This window comes from Neopsephotus bourkii, unplaced genomic scaffold (genome assembly GCF_033783945.1).
Source record: "Neopsephotus bourkii isolate Nb327-2 ecotype Australia unplaced genomic scaffold, CSIRO-AGI_Nbou_v1 NB_962, whole genome shotgun sequence".
NCBI classification, from domain to species: Eukaryota; Metazoa; Chordata; class Aves; order Psittaciformes; family Psittacidae; genus Neopsephotus; species Neopsephotus bourkii.
This window is the reverse complement of record NW_026901456.1, coordinates 6,765,146-6,781,726: the sequence shown is the minus strand read 5'-3', so window position 1 is coordinate 6,781,726 and position 16,581 is coordinate 6,765,146. Positions and strand designations below refer to the sequence as shown.

Below are 16,581 nucleotides of genomic sequence, written 5' to 3'. Positions count from 1 at the left end.
CTACCTGAGATGCAAGAACCCACTTACAGTGGTGTTTTTATATATTCTAATAGTACAGAAAAGATCTTTCCCAGTGTCCCACTTTCACCAATGATGGGCTGTAATTTATAAATTCCACAGTGAGAACCTGCTGATTTTTGTGCGCAGATCCAATATAATATTCTAAACAGAATATTTACACCAGCACCAAATGTAATCAACATAATTAGCACAAACAGTAGCTTGCTTAATATTTAGGTTATTAGCATATTTTGAATTAAAACATTATTAAGCAGATATTTCTCCAAAGACATTGTAATTACTTTTTTTTTTTCCAAGGCACGGATTAATGGAATCTTTGAAGTTAATTTTGAAAGCAGCTGCAAGAATGTATTTCCCAAATCCTGTTAATTACCATGCCAGCCATGAGAAGTAATCCCTCTTTCCACAGGAAATGGAGGATTTGATCCTGCAAGGCTTATTTACTGGGTAACTCATACATGGACAAGTAGCTGTCTTCAATTCAGCAGAATCACTCTTATGAACAGAGTTGGAACTTCAGTGTGGCGCTCAAATTTCTCTAAACTGCATGTTAGGTTTTGTATAGCAAAGGGCAAAGAGGGTAAAATCAACTACAGAATAAGCTTTCTCACACCACTTGCCAAAAAATTACCTCAGCTCTCCTTTGGAGATGAGCAATATAGTCCATATCTTAATTACACTGAAAATTGACAAAGGGAATTACCAAAGTAACCCAAAAGGAATAATTCAATTACATAAAAATTGATTAAGCTAGATGTCATAAATGAAAAATGACTGAGGTTAAGCTGGTCTCTTCCTTTTTTCTCCTATTATTTCTTATCTGTTGGTAGCATCAGACTTGGCGCTATCATTCCGGAAAGGGCATTTTTAGGCAGGAAATGAGCCCTAAGAACTCCTACTTCCCAGTCTAGCCCAATCCAGCCACACCTTTCCATCCCCAAGGCCTCATTTATTTGGATACAATTGTTTGCAAGGTCATGCAAAAAATATGAGCACTAAAATTATTAAAGTTAAAAATAACCCTTCATCAGAGCTGTGTTGAAAACACTGAAATGATCCAGCTAAAAAGAGATATGTATTTTAAATGTTTCTGTTGATCATTTCAGTAACACAGTTGATGCCTCTGATCCACAGTCATACCAGGACAATGGAACAATCAGCAGACAGTGGGGGGGGAGCTCTGCAATTTTGTTATGGGAACTGAAAATCAGAGCAAGTCAGTGCTTCATACCATGAGGTATCTCTCTGTGTTGTGTGATTGCCTTTAAGCAATCTTTACTCTGCAACAGAGCAAAATGTGAAGCAACACAAGTACATCCATGCAGCCTAAATTATAAGCTATGGCCACCTGTAAAGGCAATAAAGACAGTTAATCACAGAATCGTAGAACAGTTAGGGTTGGAAAGGACCTTAAGATCATCTGGTTCCAACCCCCCTGTCATGGGCAAGGACACCTCACACTAGACCACATCATTCAAAGCTCTGTCCAACCTGGACTTGAACGCTGACAGGGATTTGATTAGGAGCAAACTGGGAAAAGCATCTGAATTCAGACAGTATCTTGGGTATCTTTAATATTAGCATCCCCTGATAGGAAGAGTTCCCTAAGCCAATCAGCGGGTCAGGATCCTTGCCTAGACAGAATATGGCTGATTACAGACAGTGTTTTTGTAAGAAAAAATTACTTTTTATTTCATTCTTCCAAACCCTTCTGAAGTTTAGGGTAATTTAATTTGCTGAGCTATAAACCCAGCTGTAATTGAGTTAGAGGCTGTCTTCAAGGGACAGCTTGGATTATTAATGGCAAAAGTCTGCACTGACAAATTGCTGCATATCTGATCATATTTGCTGTCATTATTAAAGCAGACTGCTTCTTCCCAGACTGCAAAAATTCTGGCACCTTTTTCATTGGTGTTTTTGTTTATTTCCAGTTATACAATTTAAAAAAAATTGTTCTCATTTTCTTCTTATTTCCCTACATACTTCAGCAGATAACAGATGTTATTGCAGTCTGTTAGGCTGCACTGGACAGCTAGGTTTCTAAAAGGTATTAATTATAGCAGTTTCAAGTTGCTATGCAAAGAAACTTTCTGCCTTCACCCTAGGGCAAAGAATCTGATTTTCAAGACAAGAGAAAGACTAAGTGGCAAGGATGTTTATGCATCAGCTACTCTATGCCTCAAACCCCAGGGCAGCCAGTCTAGTCACAGAGAGCAACACTGGGCAGCCCCCAGTCATCTGTGGTTATGACAGGTTCTTTAGGGCTATTCCAGTAGCAGGGGAATCACTGGACTGACTGCATGCTGCAGCTTTGGCAACGCATCCTGCCCAGGGACTGCACAGAGGGATGACTCAAACCTGTTATCTCTGGCTCTGTGCCATAAGGAGATTCATGCAAGGAAAACCCTGAATCGCCTGCTGAAGCTGCCTTGAAATGGGGCCTTGCTTGACAGAGGATTTGTGCTGTATGGTTCAAACCTCTATCAGAAATCACCCCCTGAGACTTTAGGGGAGCTGCTTTCTTTGAAGTGTGATGCAGTTCAGCGCAAAGCTGTCCTGGCACTACAAGTGCAAACCGCAGCCAAGCAATCAGAAACAACCATGCCATACTAAAAAGGAAGATGGACAGGGTGATGCACAAGGTCACCTTGATTGCCAAGAATGAAGGACAGCAATCAAATACACTCACCAGGTCATTAGCTCTGCCAAAGAGCAAGCTCCCCAAAAAATAGAGATTTCTGCAAATCAGAAGCTCCCAAGACCTTGTAGATGCTCAATCAAAATCAATGCCACTATCAGTTTTCACTGTTAACAGTGGCATAAAAGATAAGAAAGCAGTCTTCACTGAGCAGCTGTAGGTAGCACCCAGCGTCCTCAGCCCCAAGACAGACCCACAAGGTTACCTGCCCTAAGACTAAATGCTCTACGGGTCCTGCAGTGCCCTGGCTGTAGAACAAATCCAGGCAAATGTGGTCAGGCAGATTCAGCAAGAGCTCCCCTCCATTGTTTCAAACACTTTCCCTCCACAGATCTGTTTTTCAATTCGAGTTCAGTGAAAACTTGCAAGTTTCTCCACTCCAAGTAGTCATCAGTCAGTTCTTCTGTCTGTATCAGGCTCCACTCTGCTTTATGTGCCTCGCATATGTATTTTATTCACATGAACAGGTCAAGCCATCATGTAATGCCATTTAAGAAAGGCATTAATGTGCTCCTCCAGAAAAGTCATGCGTTCATTTTGTTAATATTCTAACATACCCATCCTGTAACTGGACAGAAAATAGATTCCTTAGAAGTTCCATGCAGAAAGCATAGCCACTTAGATACAGCTGAGTACTGCCTGACACACTGCAGTTAGACAAAAACATAGAATCATAGAATAGTTAGGGTTGGAAAGGACCTTAAGATCATCAAGTTCCAACCCGCCTGCCATGGGCTCTAAAAAGACTTACATGGCATGACCACAAAATATTGCTGAAATTCAGATAATCTGCAACTTTGTTGTTTGGGGTTTTTTGTTGGCTTTTTTTATTTCTTTGTTTGTTTTCTTCTGTGGTTTTGGGGATTTGGGGGGGCTTTTGTTTGTCTTCTGTGGTTGGTTTGTTTGTTTTGTGGTGGGTTTTTCTTGCTCTTTACAAAATTAATGCTAAATCTTTTTTTACCACTGTTTACCTGAAGATCCATCACATTAGTCCAGTTCCAGTACAGAAATGCAGCAAGCTGTTAGTCCAAGCAAAGTACTGCTTTGTAAGAGCCCTGTGAAATAGAGGATCTCCTGTAAGCTAATTTAAGAGGTTCTTTCAGCTTGGCTTAGGTATTAGTTCTGTCCAGTATCTTGCAAAATATGCTGAAGGAAAGAAGTGATAGTTAGCCAAGACTGGCAAATTAAAATTGGCATGAAGCTGGCCTGCCTTAGGCATTTGGCTGTCCTGCTTAAACTGCAACACATGTGTGTTGCTGGCACATGCATTTTAAAGTGTGCCAAGCCATCAATGTGTTTGCTCTCTTTTCCAGTGGCGAGTGTGTATTTGTCGGATCACAGTGGAGTAGGGGTACATATGAGGCAGCTAAGAAGTTGCATGTCTTCTTTTTCCACCATGTCATCTGCAGAAGGCTGCCTGTCTAGGCATCCCCTATTACTTAGTATGCTCTTCGTCCTCCTTCCCTATCAAGTTAATACTTCTAATTTGTAGCAGTTTGTATTCCCTCTTGCTTTACTTCACATTCTACATGTTTGGAATTCAAGGAACCATATTTCAGCATCATTCAGATTTCTTTCTCGAACACCACATACTATCTCTTAATTTCATATAGAAGTCGCTCTTTAGAGTATTTAAATTAGTGTAAAAATTACATGCTTAAGAGTCAGCATCCAGAGTACCCAGTACTGTAAAACAAAAATAATTTAATCCTGGGAATTTGAAAGAAGCATATTTTTTACAAGAGAAAGAGACAGCAAGAATCCCTTTACTGGAAACATTCAAGCTAGAGAATGAAAAGTCCTAAAATTCAAATCTAAGAGAAACTTGTGATTTTTTATGAGAAGTATTCTTCTGCCTCTGTCCCTCTCCCTTGCTGCCCCACCCAACCTTGTCCAACCTTAAAGTTCAACCTTGGACTTTAATATTTTCAAATGTGTTTTCACCTTTAGCTGGGTGTTACACTCTCGTTCATCTCAGGCAGGTTTGCCTCCATCACCAGATTACATTGGACCTATCTGATGAAGTCTGTACTCATGTTGTTTGGTCTCTTTTCAGGGAAGTCCACCTGGTATTTGAAAAGCTCAGCTCTCTTGTGTCCTAGTAGAAGAGAGCACTCTTTCATCTGATCAAACCTAAATTCACCCTACCACTTTTGGAAGGCTTTGCTGAATCACACACAGCTCTTCAGCAGAGGAACAAAGGTACACTATTGTGTGCATAGTGGCACCCATCTGGAATGGATCAGTTGACTAAATCTGGAACAGAAATACCAATTCATTAAAGCCAAACTTTTTGTGTGAAAGTGCTGTGATGCCTATAAAAACATTCTCGTAAATCAGTGATCTTCTTTCTTACTACGAGTGTCACTAGGAAAAGGTCAAACATCACCAAAACCCTCAAGAAATCAAAGATGTCCTCAGATATATTAATTTCTGCCTCATCTGCTTGCTTACATGCACTGATTTAGGAGTTTTCATGACCTTGATACCCTTTCCCATGAAACGTATCTTCTCCAGTAGTCAGAGTGCTGCCAAATACAATTTCAATATCTTCCTATCCCTCTAGTGTCAGATTCATAAAGAACAAAGCATCACCAAGGCAAATGGATAGCCAGGCACCCAGGCTAGTGATATCAGTTGGATAGAAGGCTTATTTTACAGGTCACAGAGGACTCATGGAGATGCAAGTCACCCAGGCATTAGCAATGGGTACTGTCTGCTTTCCATCACTCTGCCCAGCGATTTTGAAGCTGAGCAGGTCCTTAGTTTCCTTGAAAGTTCTCCTCCCCCCCTACAAAACTGATGCTCTTTCTGTGGAAAAACTGCTTCTAATGTGCAATCCTATTAGTTTCTATAGGAAACAATGACTTAACAGGACTGCTCCAGATGTCTCAGTGACTCACTCCAGAAGAGCCTGCTAACTCTTGTCAAGCTTAACAGGCTTTAGTATAACACTGTCCTGCTTCCAGGGATAGCCCTAGCCAGTGCTAGCTTGGACATTTCTGAACTATGCTCCATCATTCCCAGAAAAGGTGCACTTAAAGCCTCTACAAATACATCTAGACCAATCCGTACAGCTAACTAGGATCTTTACAGGTCTCCCCTCTTCTCCTTCATTTTTAGGAGACTTGCATTGTGCTCTGATTCAACATGACCTCCTGAGTTGAAACCATTATAACCTGAACATTTGATTCAGGTTTCTCCCATTCTACTGCCTGGTTCAACTAGATCTATTTTCTAGTCCTGCTAGCACTATCCCGCAGCTGGCTCCACAGCACAGCTAGAATAAAACCTGCCAGCCAAGGAACTGCAGATATGGCTAGGGACCCTGCAGCCACCTTTTTGTCAGGCATTTGGACACTAAGACTCCATGTTAAACACACTAAATATACACTTGCGTACAGTGTAACAGTTAGCTCTCTGTCTCTTCACACATTAGTATATCCAAAGCCCTCATCCTTCTCACCAGATTTTCATCGCTGTTCAAAAACCCTTGAAGTCTGCAAAATCAGACAGAAGGGCACCACCTTTCACAGTTGCAGGGGGTTCTCCCCCCCACCCTTCCCTTTTGTTTCTTACTTCCAGTCTTAACAAGAGATCTCTACCATCAGTCTGTCTACTGTCACAGTACTCACAGTATCAGCTGCATCACTAGTTAAGATCATGCATCATGCACTATATACTAAGGTGATAATGTAAGAACATTTAGTGGCTGTAAAATAATACCTTTCCCTTTATGAGGAAAGGCAGTTCAGCTGTAATATTCAAGGCATGTAGGCAGACAACTTTCGTTTCTTCTCTGACTAAACTTGTGCTTCTTCCAAATTCCATGTTAGTGCATAAAATAGGGCTATATCCCCTTTGTATAAACTGATCAGATAACAGCAAAGATCTGGCGTATGCGACACTTTCCCAGTTTCCCTGTAAGCAGGCTAGTCTGGTCTTGGAGCAGACATGGAGAGTGGAGTTAAATTGTGACCTCAAATCCTGTCATTAATAATAAGCTTCACAATTGCAACTCTTCTGCAATTTGCTTGCTCCAAGTTTATTCTGTCAAGACTGTAATTTATTTTCCTATTAAGAGAAAGGTAGCCTATATAGTCCGTCTCTTCCATCTCCTTCCATAAGAGAAATTAAAACTTACTTTTCTTAATTAAAAGTAGAGGAAGAAGGGGGGAAAGGACTTTTTAGTTATTATTAAATCTAGTTTCTACCCATCTACCATGGGATTTCTTTATTTAGAAACCAAATGTCCAAACAAGTGAAGAAAAAGAAACAGAACACCTCTTAGAGTTAGAATGTATGTTATTCATCTTCATCAGAAGATCCTCTGCCTTGAAGAGAAGAAAGCATTACACAGCTCAGTGAATTTAAGGCTCCTGCAACTGACAGGCTAAAGAAAAGCATAGCTTTCCTCTGATGCATGCAGCCTCCTTCACCAAGAAGTGAGTGTCTCATGATTTATACACACAGCGTCCAGCCCTAGGCACTCTATTACTTTCTATGACAAAGTTACAGTGAAGAGGTAAAATATGTGAAAAACAAGACATTTCACAAGTCATCCCCAGGGAAAAAAAAAAGCAAGGAAGACAATAGCAAATAGTGGCCAGGAAATGAAATATTTTATTCAAATTAATAAAAAACACCCAGCAACATTTGATGACCCATTACAGGCCACTACTGTTCCTGTTGAAGTTAATTGCTACTATACACCAGATTTCATCATTAACATGATCCAGTTACTGTAGAAACTCTTGGAAGATAACTCTCGTAAGCTCACCAATGGGACTAGAAACTAACACACTTTTACAACCTGAAATGATATCCTATTATCAAGTTCAGCAGTAGGAAGGATGGAGGTTTCCCATTTTACAAATGCAGATATTTTGCTTAAGTTACTCTTTTGCAGGGAAGCATGACATCTGAAGCATACAATTAAAACTAACCATCTTTTATTAAAGTGTTGTGGTGTTTGAACCTTCTGGCATCCTAAACATTGCAGGAAAGCCTGTGCACTTCTAAAAGGCACATCTGCCAGTTTCACCAAATGAAAATCTATTTCCCACATCACTTCTAAATGCTGTTTTAGAAGATGCTTGATCCCACTGAAACCACACTGATGATGAAAGGAGTAGGCAAAGTGACCAATTTAAAACTTATCATTCTCCTTTTCTCCTGTTTTGAGCTGCAATTTACCACTCAGCTAATAAATAGATGTGGGCTAAAATTAAAAATTGATGTTCATGTGCCTCATCTGTTCCACCCCCATCCTGTAACAGCTGCAAAATTTCCTCCTCCACCCTGCCATGTTCTTGCTGCACTTTTTAGATCTATACAGTTTTGGACTTACTGTGGGTACAACCTCTGTGAGGCCAATAGTTAACAGCTGGGGACCACAGCAGTACCTGAAAAGTGCATCCAGAAGAGCCCCTCCACCACTCAAGATGACTGTCTGACTCAGACACACCCCCAGAACTGCAAGCACTACACAGGAGAATAGGAGCTCCTCCAAACAAACAAAGCATATGTTTCCCCTACAAACACTAGTTATTTGGTTTAGTGCTACCAGGATCATTGGTGTACAGTCCTCACTTCACTATTTAGATACATCTGGTTCTAAAACCCTAAATACAATTCCAGTGGTATGGCTTCAACTGAGCTCGGGAGAGCAACTCATGAAAGAACACCAGTTTTCCCATCTAACTACCTAAACCAGCTACAGTTTCAGACAGAAGCCTCCACATATGTCTAATGTTTCATGCTCTGACATGTGCCTCTCCTTCTCCAACAGGCTCCTGTTGAGCACACGTGCCCAGATTGATAGAGACATATTCCAGGTCCTTCCTTCAATCTTGAAGAAAAAGGACATGCACTGTTTACTCTGCCAGCTTAGGGGCATGTCCAAATGACCAGGCCAGGTGGCACTACTGGTTTTGAAAACAGCCACAGCAGACTCTGCCTTGATGACTGGTATCTTGCAAGCAAACCTCAAGGACTGGTGAAGCTCAATTTTCAGGAAGATATCTTTGTTATGTTATGTCAACTTCCCAGTGAAGCTTCCATCTTCACTGAGTTGACTAGCTAGGTATCTCCCACTGAAGCTGATCTCAGCCCCAGAACAAAGACTCAGTACTCCAAGCTGCAGTGGAGAGCTGACAGGATGAGCACATGATGTGTGTTCTGTGCACCCCTATTACAGGGCACACGAACAACCTTCATAATCCTTCAGAAGGTGAACACAACACAGCAATTGCAGCAGGATCCAAGAGCCCAGAAACAATGCATGGCAAAGAGAAAGCTTGCTGTAGCTCCAAGAAACAAGACCTGGTGTTCTTTGTATTCAAAGCCTGACCAAAACTCTGCATTTACACAGAGATCAAGTCACCAGCTAAGAGACCTAAGGACACTATGGAATCAAGCCCCTAACAGCTCTCTCCCACCTTATGAATTTCACATGCCTGGTTGCTTGACACCTATTTAAAATGAAAGATGGAATATTCTTGCTACTGTCTGGTACCTAGGCTGATCTTCAAATATACAAAGCTGCTGGCTCAAACTCTGCCTTAAGTGGTGCGCATCAGCACCCTGGCAATCAGCACAGCACTTCACTCACATTGTGTAATGCTCTTCCAACTTCAAACGCAAGCTCTTAAGTCACAGGTGCATCAGGCACATGAGCTGGTGGCTCTCTCAAAATCAGGCACCTGTTAAAGCTCAGCTCCTTCCCTAACAGCAGCAGTACCACTCTGATCCTTAAGACCAAAAGTAAATAAATGCATCCAACAAGGCAACCTATGCTAATGCTATTTTAAGGTCCAACTCCTGACACATGTGCTTCATCCCTGAACCAGGGATGCAACACCATATTGTTTCGTTGCACTCATCCCCAAGTCCAGACCTGATTCCCGATGACAGCCAGAATCATTCAACAGAGTAGGCAAGAGGAGCAGTCAATGTTGTAAAAATGTTTGTGTGCCAAAACATTTCTTGTGAACCTTTGTGCCCTACTGTCACCATGACCCAGCATCATCTGCAACATCCGATAATTAAATGACTGATGACAGGATTCCCTCTGGTGTATCAAGTTTATGCCAGTTGCAGGTCTAGAGGCTCACTAGCTAAATTGACTGTGAGCAGTGATTTGGCATTGGTCTGTGAGACCATTAACCAACACTACTTCCCCCAGTTTATCCTATGTGACCAGAGATCTTCAACGTAAGGGCTGCATCTCATGGGTGCTCACTGTGGCAGTAGCTGATATTTTTCAGTGCGACTCTTTTCTGTAGAGTCATTAAAATAACCAAAACCAACTACAGACCTAAAGAATAGGCTCCTTAGTTGCTTGAGGACAGATTTTTTAAAGCTATTTTGACACCTATAATTTCATTTTGATATACAGTGACTTTATGGAGAAGTTCCCCGTACAGCTAAGACATCTGTCTGTACTGAAACCAAGCTGCGGAAAGTGCTAATGATGTTTCACAATGGTACTAAAGTCTTATACCTCAAGTTCCCTGTGACTAGTTACATGGCCAGACTTTTGCCCAGAGACAGGGCATCTTAAACACATTTTCAGGCAGATATTGCAGAGGAAGAAGTGTAAAGGTTTTCTGTAGAAAATGTCTTTATCCTTCCTGACAAAAAAAATAAGTTAGCTGCTACAACATATAAAAGTATTGCTGTTAGAATAAAGGCTGCTTCTTTTCAGCTTTCTCCATCACCAGACTGGTAATCACTGCCCATAAACAGGAAATAAGTTAATTTTGCTTGGAGCAGCAAACTAAGAATCCATGCAAAGTCTCAGCAAATAACTTGAGGGACATGAAAGCTCTCTTCAGAGATTTCTGCAACAACATTTCAAGCTCCACTCAAATCCTGACAAGCGTTAACATAAAGGAAAAAACGTTCTCACCCTCCCAACACCATCCTATTGGGATAATCTTTTAATGGCTGTAGTTGAGCCTCTTGTCAATCACTCTGCCCTCATATTTTCAAGCAGAATAAAACAAAGAAAAGCAATATTTTTCAGTTACAGCATTCCATGTGAAATACACCAAGATCCCCATCCAAATACTACAAACAGATATTTCAGGAGCTTGCATTCTGCTAATCTTTTTTTCCTGCTTTTTTAACAGTCTTTTACAGTGAGGTGGCTTGGGGTGGTCCACTTGCTTTCATCTACCTTTTGGAAAAAGAACAGTCTTTTGAGCATCACTGACAGGCGAAGTAACAGCAAGGAAGCTTTTCTTCATCTGAGCTGTGAGAGATACACTCTCCGATATCATCAGTTGAATGACAGCAGCACTGAAGACACCGAGAGCAGTGCTAAGTGTCATACATACAGGGCTTAGTGCTATGCCAGAGAAAGAGACATTTTCCAGCTCCGAGGGTTTGCTAGGTATAGTGCTCTGAGGCAAAGGGAAACATATCGCAAATAGAGAACCCCTATGCTGGTATTAGGGATGACCTTGATGTTCATTGAGACTTATAAAATCCAAAAGGCAAGCAACCCAATTCAAACCATTAAAGAGTAATCGGTGAGTAAATCCAATCCAGTACAAGGCTGCAACAAAAAAGTGTTTTGCACAGTTATCCTAAGTACAGCAATATCACCTATTCACTACTCCTCACTAGAAGATTTTTTCCCTGAATGCTATCTTATGAAGTAGAACAGCAGTATTTCATCTCACACAATACTTCAGCTAGCCTAGGGGCCAAGGGGGCAGAGGCTGCAAAAAACAACCCCACAATGCATGAGTTCTATCCAGTCAATATAAATACAGGCAGCAGCCAAGGAGAGGTCATGGACTGCCTGATGCACTACACCTAGACAGCCTCAAGCACCAAAAAACCCACAATGATGATTTCCTCTGCTCTCCCCATCTGGCCTGACCTGCAAGCCAAGATGCAAGCTTGTCCTCATAAATCCCTGTACCAGAGACCATGGTGCTACACTGCTTTTTGTCCAGGCTTACACCCCATCTAAAAATACAGCTGATCTTAACACCTGCACAACAACTAGTCAGAACTTCTTTGGTGTTGCTCTTAATTTTACTCTTGCTGCTAGGAAAGGGATATCCATTTATTAATGAAGCAGCAGGCCTTTTATAGGAAGAAATAGCCTCTGAATAACAGGTGCTGGGTAAGGCACAGTTACAGGCATCTCTACTGATTCTAAATGGAAGAGCTGAACAGAGATTGTGAGATCTACCAGCTGAACCTGCCTGGCAGCTGATTGACTGTGCTGTCAGGTAGTCATCATGCATGACAATACTGTTCACAAGAATTCTGCTGTGCCCCAGATAACTTTTCCACAGGAAAAAAAAAAAGAAAAAAGAAACAACCCACAGAGCACAAGTGAAAGTTCTCAGCTTATTCCTTTATAAGAGTATGAGTGATCCTTACATGGCTAGCACTATTTACATTTTTTCCTTAATTGTAATCCTTCCCAGGACACTATTTATAAAGTTTGCATCAGCATCCAACTACAAACAGGGCATTTTTTTCCATGAGCTCTAGCAGACGACTTTAGCACAACTTACTAAATCCTTCTTCCTGCGCAGGAAAGCATTAAATGCATCTTTAGATTGTTAATTGGCAGGGGGTTTTAATTATTCTGCACCGGTGCATATGGTCCTTCGAAAGGCAAAACACCCCTTGCTTTACGCTCTGAAGGAGCATGCACACCTGTGGAGGGATGTTTATCACAAGGCAGGGTTTAATAGAAGCTACACGTTTCAGACTCCCCACCCAGCCCGGGACCCCTCTGAGGCACAGCAGATGCTGAGGGGCTCCCGGCCAGGGCAGCCGCTCTCCCAAAGGGAAGGTTCCGTTCACTGCCGAGCGCTCCTCACCCGCACCCCCGGTCCCGCCCGCGGGGCTCACCTCGCTCATGTCGCGCAGCAGCGGCGGCGGCGGTGGCAGCAGCACCCGGCTCGCAGCAGCCCAACCGGCAAAGCGCTCCCGCCGCCCCGCACCGAGCGTTAAGAACCGGCGCCCCGCGATCAGCCTGGCCCGCGCCAGCCAATGAGCGACGCGCCCGCGACGCGTCCCCTCGCCACCACCCCGCCCCGGCTCCCCCATCCGAGAGAGCGCCGCGCCCCCTGGCGGCGGCGGCGGCGGCGGCTCCTCAAGGGCGGCAGCGGGTACCCGGGCCCTGGCGCTCCCTACCCTGCACAGCCCGGACCCCGCCACCGCTTTATCCCTCTCGTCCTCGGAACAGAGAGGTTACAGGGAGCAGGACTGGCGCTTTCCCCAGGCGGGAACAAAGAGCGCTCCCCTCGGGAGGTGGAGGGGAGAGCAGCTGTGGATGGGACAGACAGCCCAGGTGCGCGGCAGGGGGGCTCGGCTGCCAGCTTAAGCACCCTTCAAACTGTGTGCTGGAGGGGGCTTGAAAGCGCGACTTAATGCATGTGGAGCATAGAATCACAGGATCATAGATTGGTTTGGCTTGGAAGGAACCTTAAACATCATCTGGTTCCACCCCCTCCTGCCATGGGCAGGAGGGACACCTTCCACTAGACCTGGTTGCTCAAAGTTCCTTGTTGAACTTCATGTGGTGACTGGCCCATCTCTGAAGCCTGTCCACGTCCCTATGGATGGCATCCCTTCCCTCCAGAGTGTTAGGTTAAAATGTCAAAGTTCCACAGCTGTCCTTACCACCTGGGGCTGTTCTGTGTTGCTGAGGGCTCAGCAGGCTGTCACACAAGTCTCACTGCCTCTTCTTCATCCATCTGCTGTAGCAGATATACGGGAAAGAGTCTTTCTTTTTGATCATTTTTCTGAGCGAGTAATTAAAACGGAACTTTGGAAAGTGCACTGTTCTACTCCAGCATCCATCTTCTGATGGAGCACGGTTACTATATTGGGCAATACAAATTCAGATGCTCTGACTCATGTTATCTGCGAAGAAATATAGATTCAATTTGGTCTGGGAATGCATTTAACTTCCTCAAATCTTTCTTGAATCAATAAAAAAGTTAACGCATTATTTTGGAGAGCCCAAGAAGCTTGCCAAACCTTTCCGCTTCCAGAGACTACCTTGCAGCAGCCTCTTCTCTTCATCAAAATCTATATTCAGGGCCAACCTTAGCAGAGACAGTGAAATAAATTTTGTGAGGCTTTTCTGGAAACTGCCTTTCCCCTCTGAGTTGCAGAGGCACAGGCACTGCAGCTTCACCCTCCCCTACCACCTTCCCCTACCACCATGGTTGGGATTGGAAGGGACCTTAAAGATCATCCAGTTCCAACCCCCTGCCATGGGCAGGGACACAGTCCACTTGTCTAGGTTGCTCAAAGCCGCATCCAAACCTGGCCTTGAACACTGCCAGAGATGGGGCCTGCAGATGCCCAGTAACAGAGGAGCACATAGAATCATAGAACAGTTAGGGTTGGAAAGGACCTTAAGATCATCAAGTTCCAACCCCCCTGCCATGGGCAGGGACACTTCACACTAAACCATATCACCCAAGGCCTCCTCCAACCTGGCCTTGAACACTGCCAGGGATGGAGCATTCACAACCTCCCTAGACAACCCATTCCAGTGCCTCACCACCCTAACAGGAAAGAATTTCCTCCTTATATCCAATCTAAACTTCCATGGACCTTTCCCATTGCAGTCACCACCACCTCAGCTTTCAGTCTGCTCCTGCCTGAATGCCTGGGCCATGCTCCTTCCAGCACTCATCACCAGAAGGCCTGGGCTGGGCTCCTCCAGCTGAGGATGAGGAGGCTCCACAGGCAATGGAACCAGGGATATGTGTCCTGGGAAGAATATAGGGATGCTGCCCGGATAGGTAGAGATGGGGTTGGAGAACCTGAGGCACAGCTGGAGCTGGATTTGGCAAGGGATGTGCAGAATAATAAGGAGGGCTTCCACAGGTACATTGGCCAAAAAATTAAGATAAAAGAAAACTTATGCTTCTGGTCAATAAAACAGGAATGCTGGTGACAACCAACATGGAGAAGGCTGAGCTACTCCACATGTTTTTTCATCAGTTTTCAATGGTTTTCTTGCCTCAGTTTTCATCTCTCTTCCCACATTTGTCAAACCCCTGAACCTCAAAGCAGAGACTCGGGGAATGAAATCTCTCCTATTAAGAATAAAGTTCAGGTGAGTGACCACCTGCAGAACCTGAACAGACAAGTTCATGGCGCCTGACATGATGCATCCCAGGGTACTGAGGCAATTGGCAGTCAGGCAAAGTCCCCATCGACTGGAGAATAAGAAACATCACACCCATGTTTCAAAAGGGTAAAAAGGAAGACCCTGGGAACTACAGACCCAGTCTAGTGTCTAGTAAGGTCATGGAACAGATCCTCCTGAAAGATTTGTCAAAAGAGAGGGAAGGTGATTAGAGACAGCCAACATGGGTTTCACCAGGGCAAATCATGCCTGACTAATCTAGTGGCCTTCTACAATGGAGTGGATTCATCAATGGGCAAGGGAAGAGCTATGCATGTCACCTACCTGGACTTATGAAAGACCTTTTATATGGTCCCCCATAATATTACTGCAGTTAAATCAGAGAAATATTGGTTTGGCAGATGGACTGCTGGATAAGGAATTGGCTGGACAGCCACATCGGAAGAGTAATAGTTGATGTCTCGATGTCCAGGTGGAAGCCAGTAACAACTGGTATCCCTTGGGGGTCTGTACTGGGACCAATATTATCTAATATCTTCATTAACAATATAGACAGTGGGATTGAGGGCACCTTCAGGAAGTTTGCGGGTGACACTAAGATGAGTGGTGCAGTTGATTCACTACTTCTCTGAGGAAAAAGGAAGAGCCCTGCCTTTTATCTCTCCTGGGCTCCCAGGTTGGCAAGACCTGACCTGCCTACCTTTGTAAATGCATTCATACCCTTCTACTTGAACTGATTAACATGTTATTGTATCCGCTCAGAAACTTGCTGCCTTGGCTTCTGGGCAAGAATAAAATGCTAAATCATGATTTATCCTTGTTCTGGAGAAATTTGGTGGTTCCTGACAAGGTAAGAGTCAGTGCAGCAGTTCTTCTCAGACACTGATGTGATTACTAGTTTAAGTTAGCCACTGTAACTCTCACGGTCTTGATTTTGAGTAAGGATATCTGGGATCCCAGTCTTACAAGGAAGCAGAAGGGTGGCTGCATTGTGTGAATCCAAGCAGCATTGATCCAGCAGCAAGCAGAGGACTTTCTTTTGCCCTATTAAATACAATGTCATATTTGCAGTTTGTGACATTATATGACTACATTTTGTCTTCTTTAACCCGAGCTAGTGCCACATTTGCAGATACAAATAGTTTCTTTAAAAATGAGTTCACAGCATGAGGTGGTTATAGAAGAATCATTCCACTAAATGCATGGATTGCCTGGTTGTGTGATTAATAGGTATAGGTTAAGTATGAGTCCTGACAGTCACAAATGGGGCCCTCAGCATTTCAGGGGCTCTAGTTGTCACAAATGCTTGAAGTCTGAACATTTTCTTCCCACACCCCACTTTGGGTTTTTCCTGAGACTTCTCCAGGTTACTAGTGATAACAAAAGAGGGGGAAGACCTCCTTTAAAATACCATCTTTGCTCCTCTTTTATCATGCTATTATTCCCAGGACCTCCACCAGCATCTGGCATTTTTAAAACAGATACTCATTATTCCAACTCTTTTGTGAGTGACCCCAGTGGGCAATAAGCATGGTAGGATTTCACTGCATGAGTAGCTTCAGGAGTGTCAATACAGTGTAAGGGTCCAAAGTAACTATGATGGAGTTTAGCCCCTGAAGAAGCTATGTATTATATGACAACATTTTCCAGTGAAAAGTAATTGTGGGTAGAACAAACTAAGATTTTTATTCTGACAGCAGTGCAGTGGTGTGTCAGC

The 16,581-nt window shown here is 43.4% G+C and overlaps 1 protein-coding gene across 2 annotated transcripts in view; it reads right to left on the bottom strand.

The window, feature by feature from the left end:
* Positions 1 to 12,830, bottom strand: part of PCP4 (Purkinje cell protein 4) — a 53,339-nt gene extending 40,509 nt beyond the window's left edge. For both annotated transcript variants that reach the window (XM_061359180.1, XM_061359181.1), the window contains exon 1: positions 12,605 to 12,830. In XM_061359180.1, coding sequence (XP_061215164.1) covers positions 12,605 to 12,802 — 198 coding nt within the window. In that variant the 5' untranslated portion in view covers positions 12,803 to 12,830. The remainder of the gene's footprint in view (positions 1 to 12,604) is intronic.
* Positions 12,831 to 16,581: the final 3,751 nt, after the last annotated feature.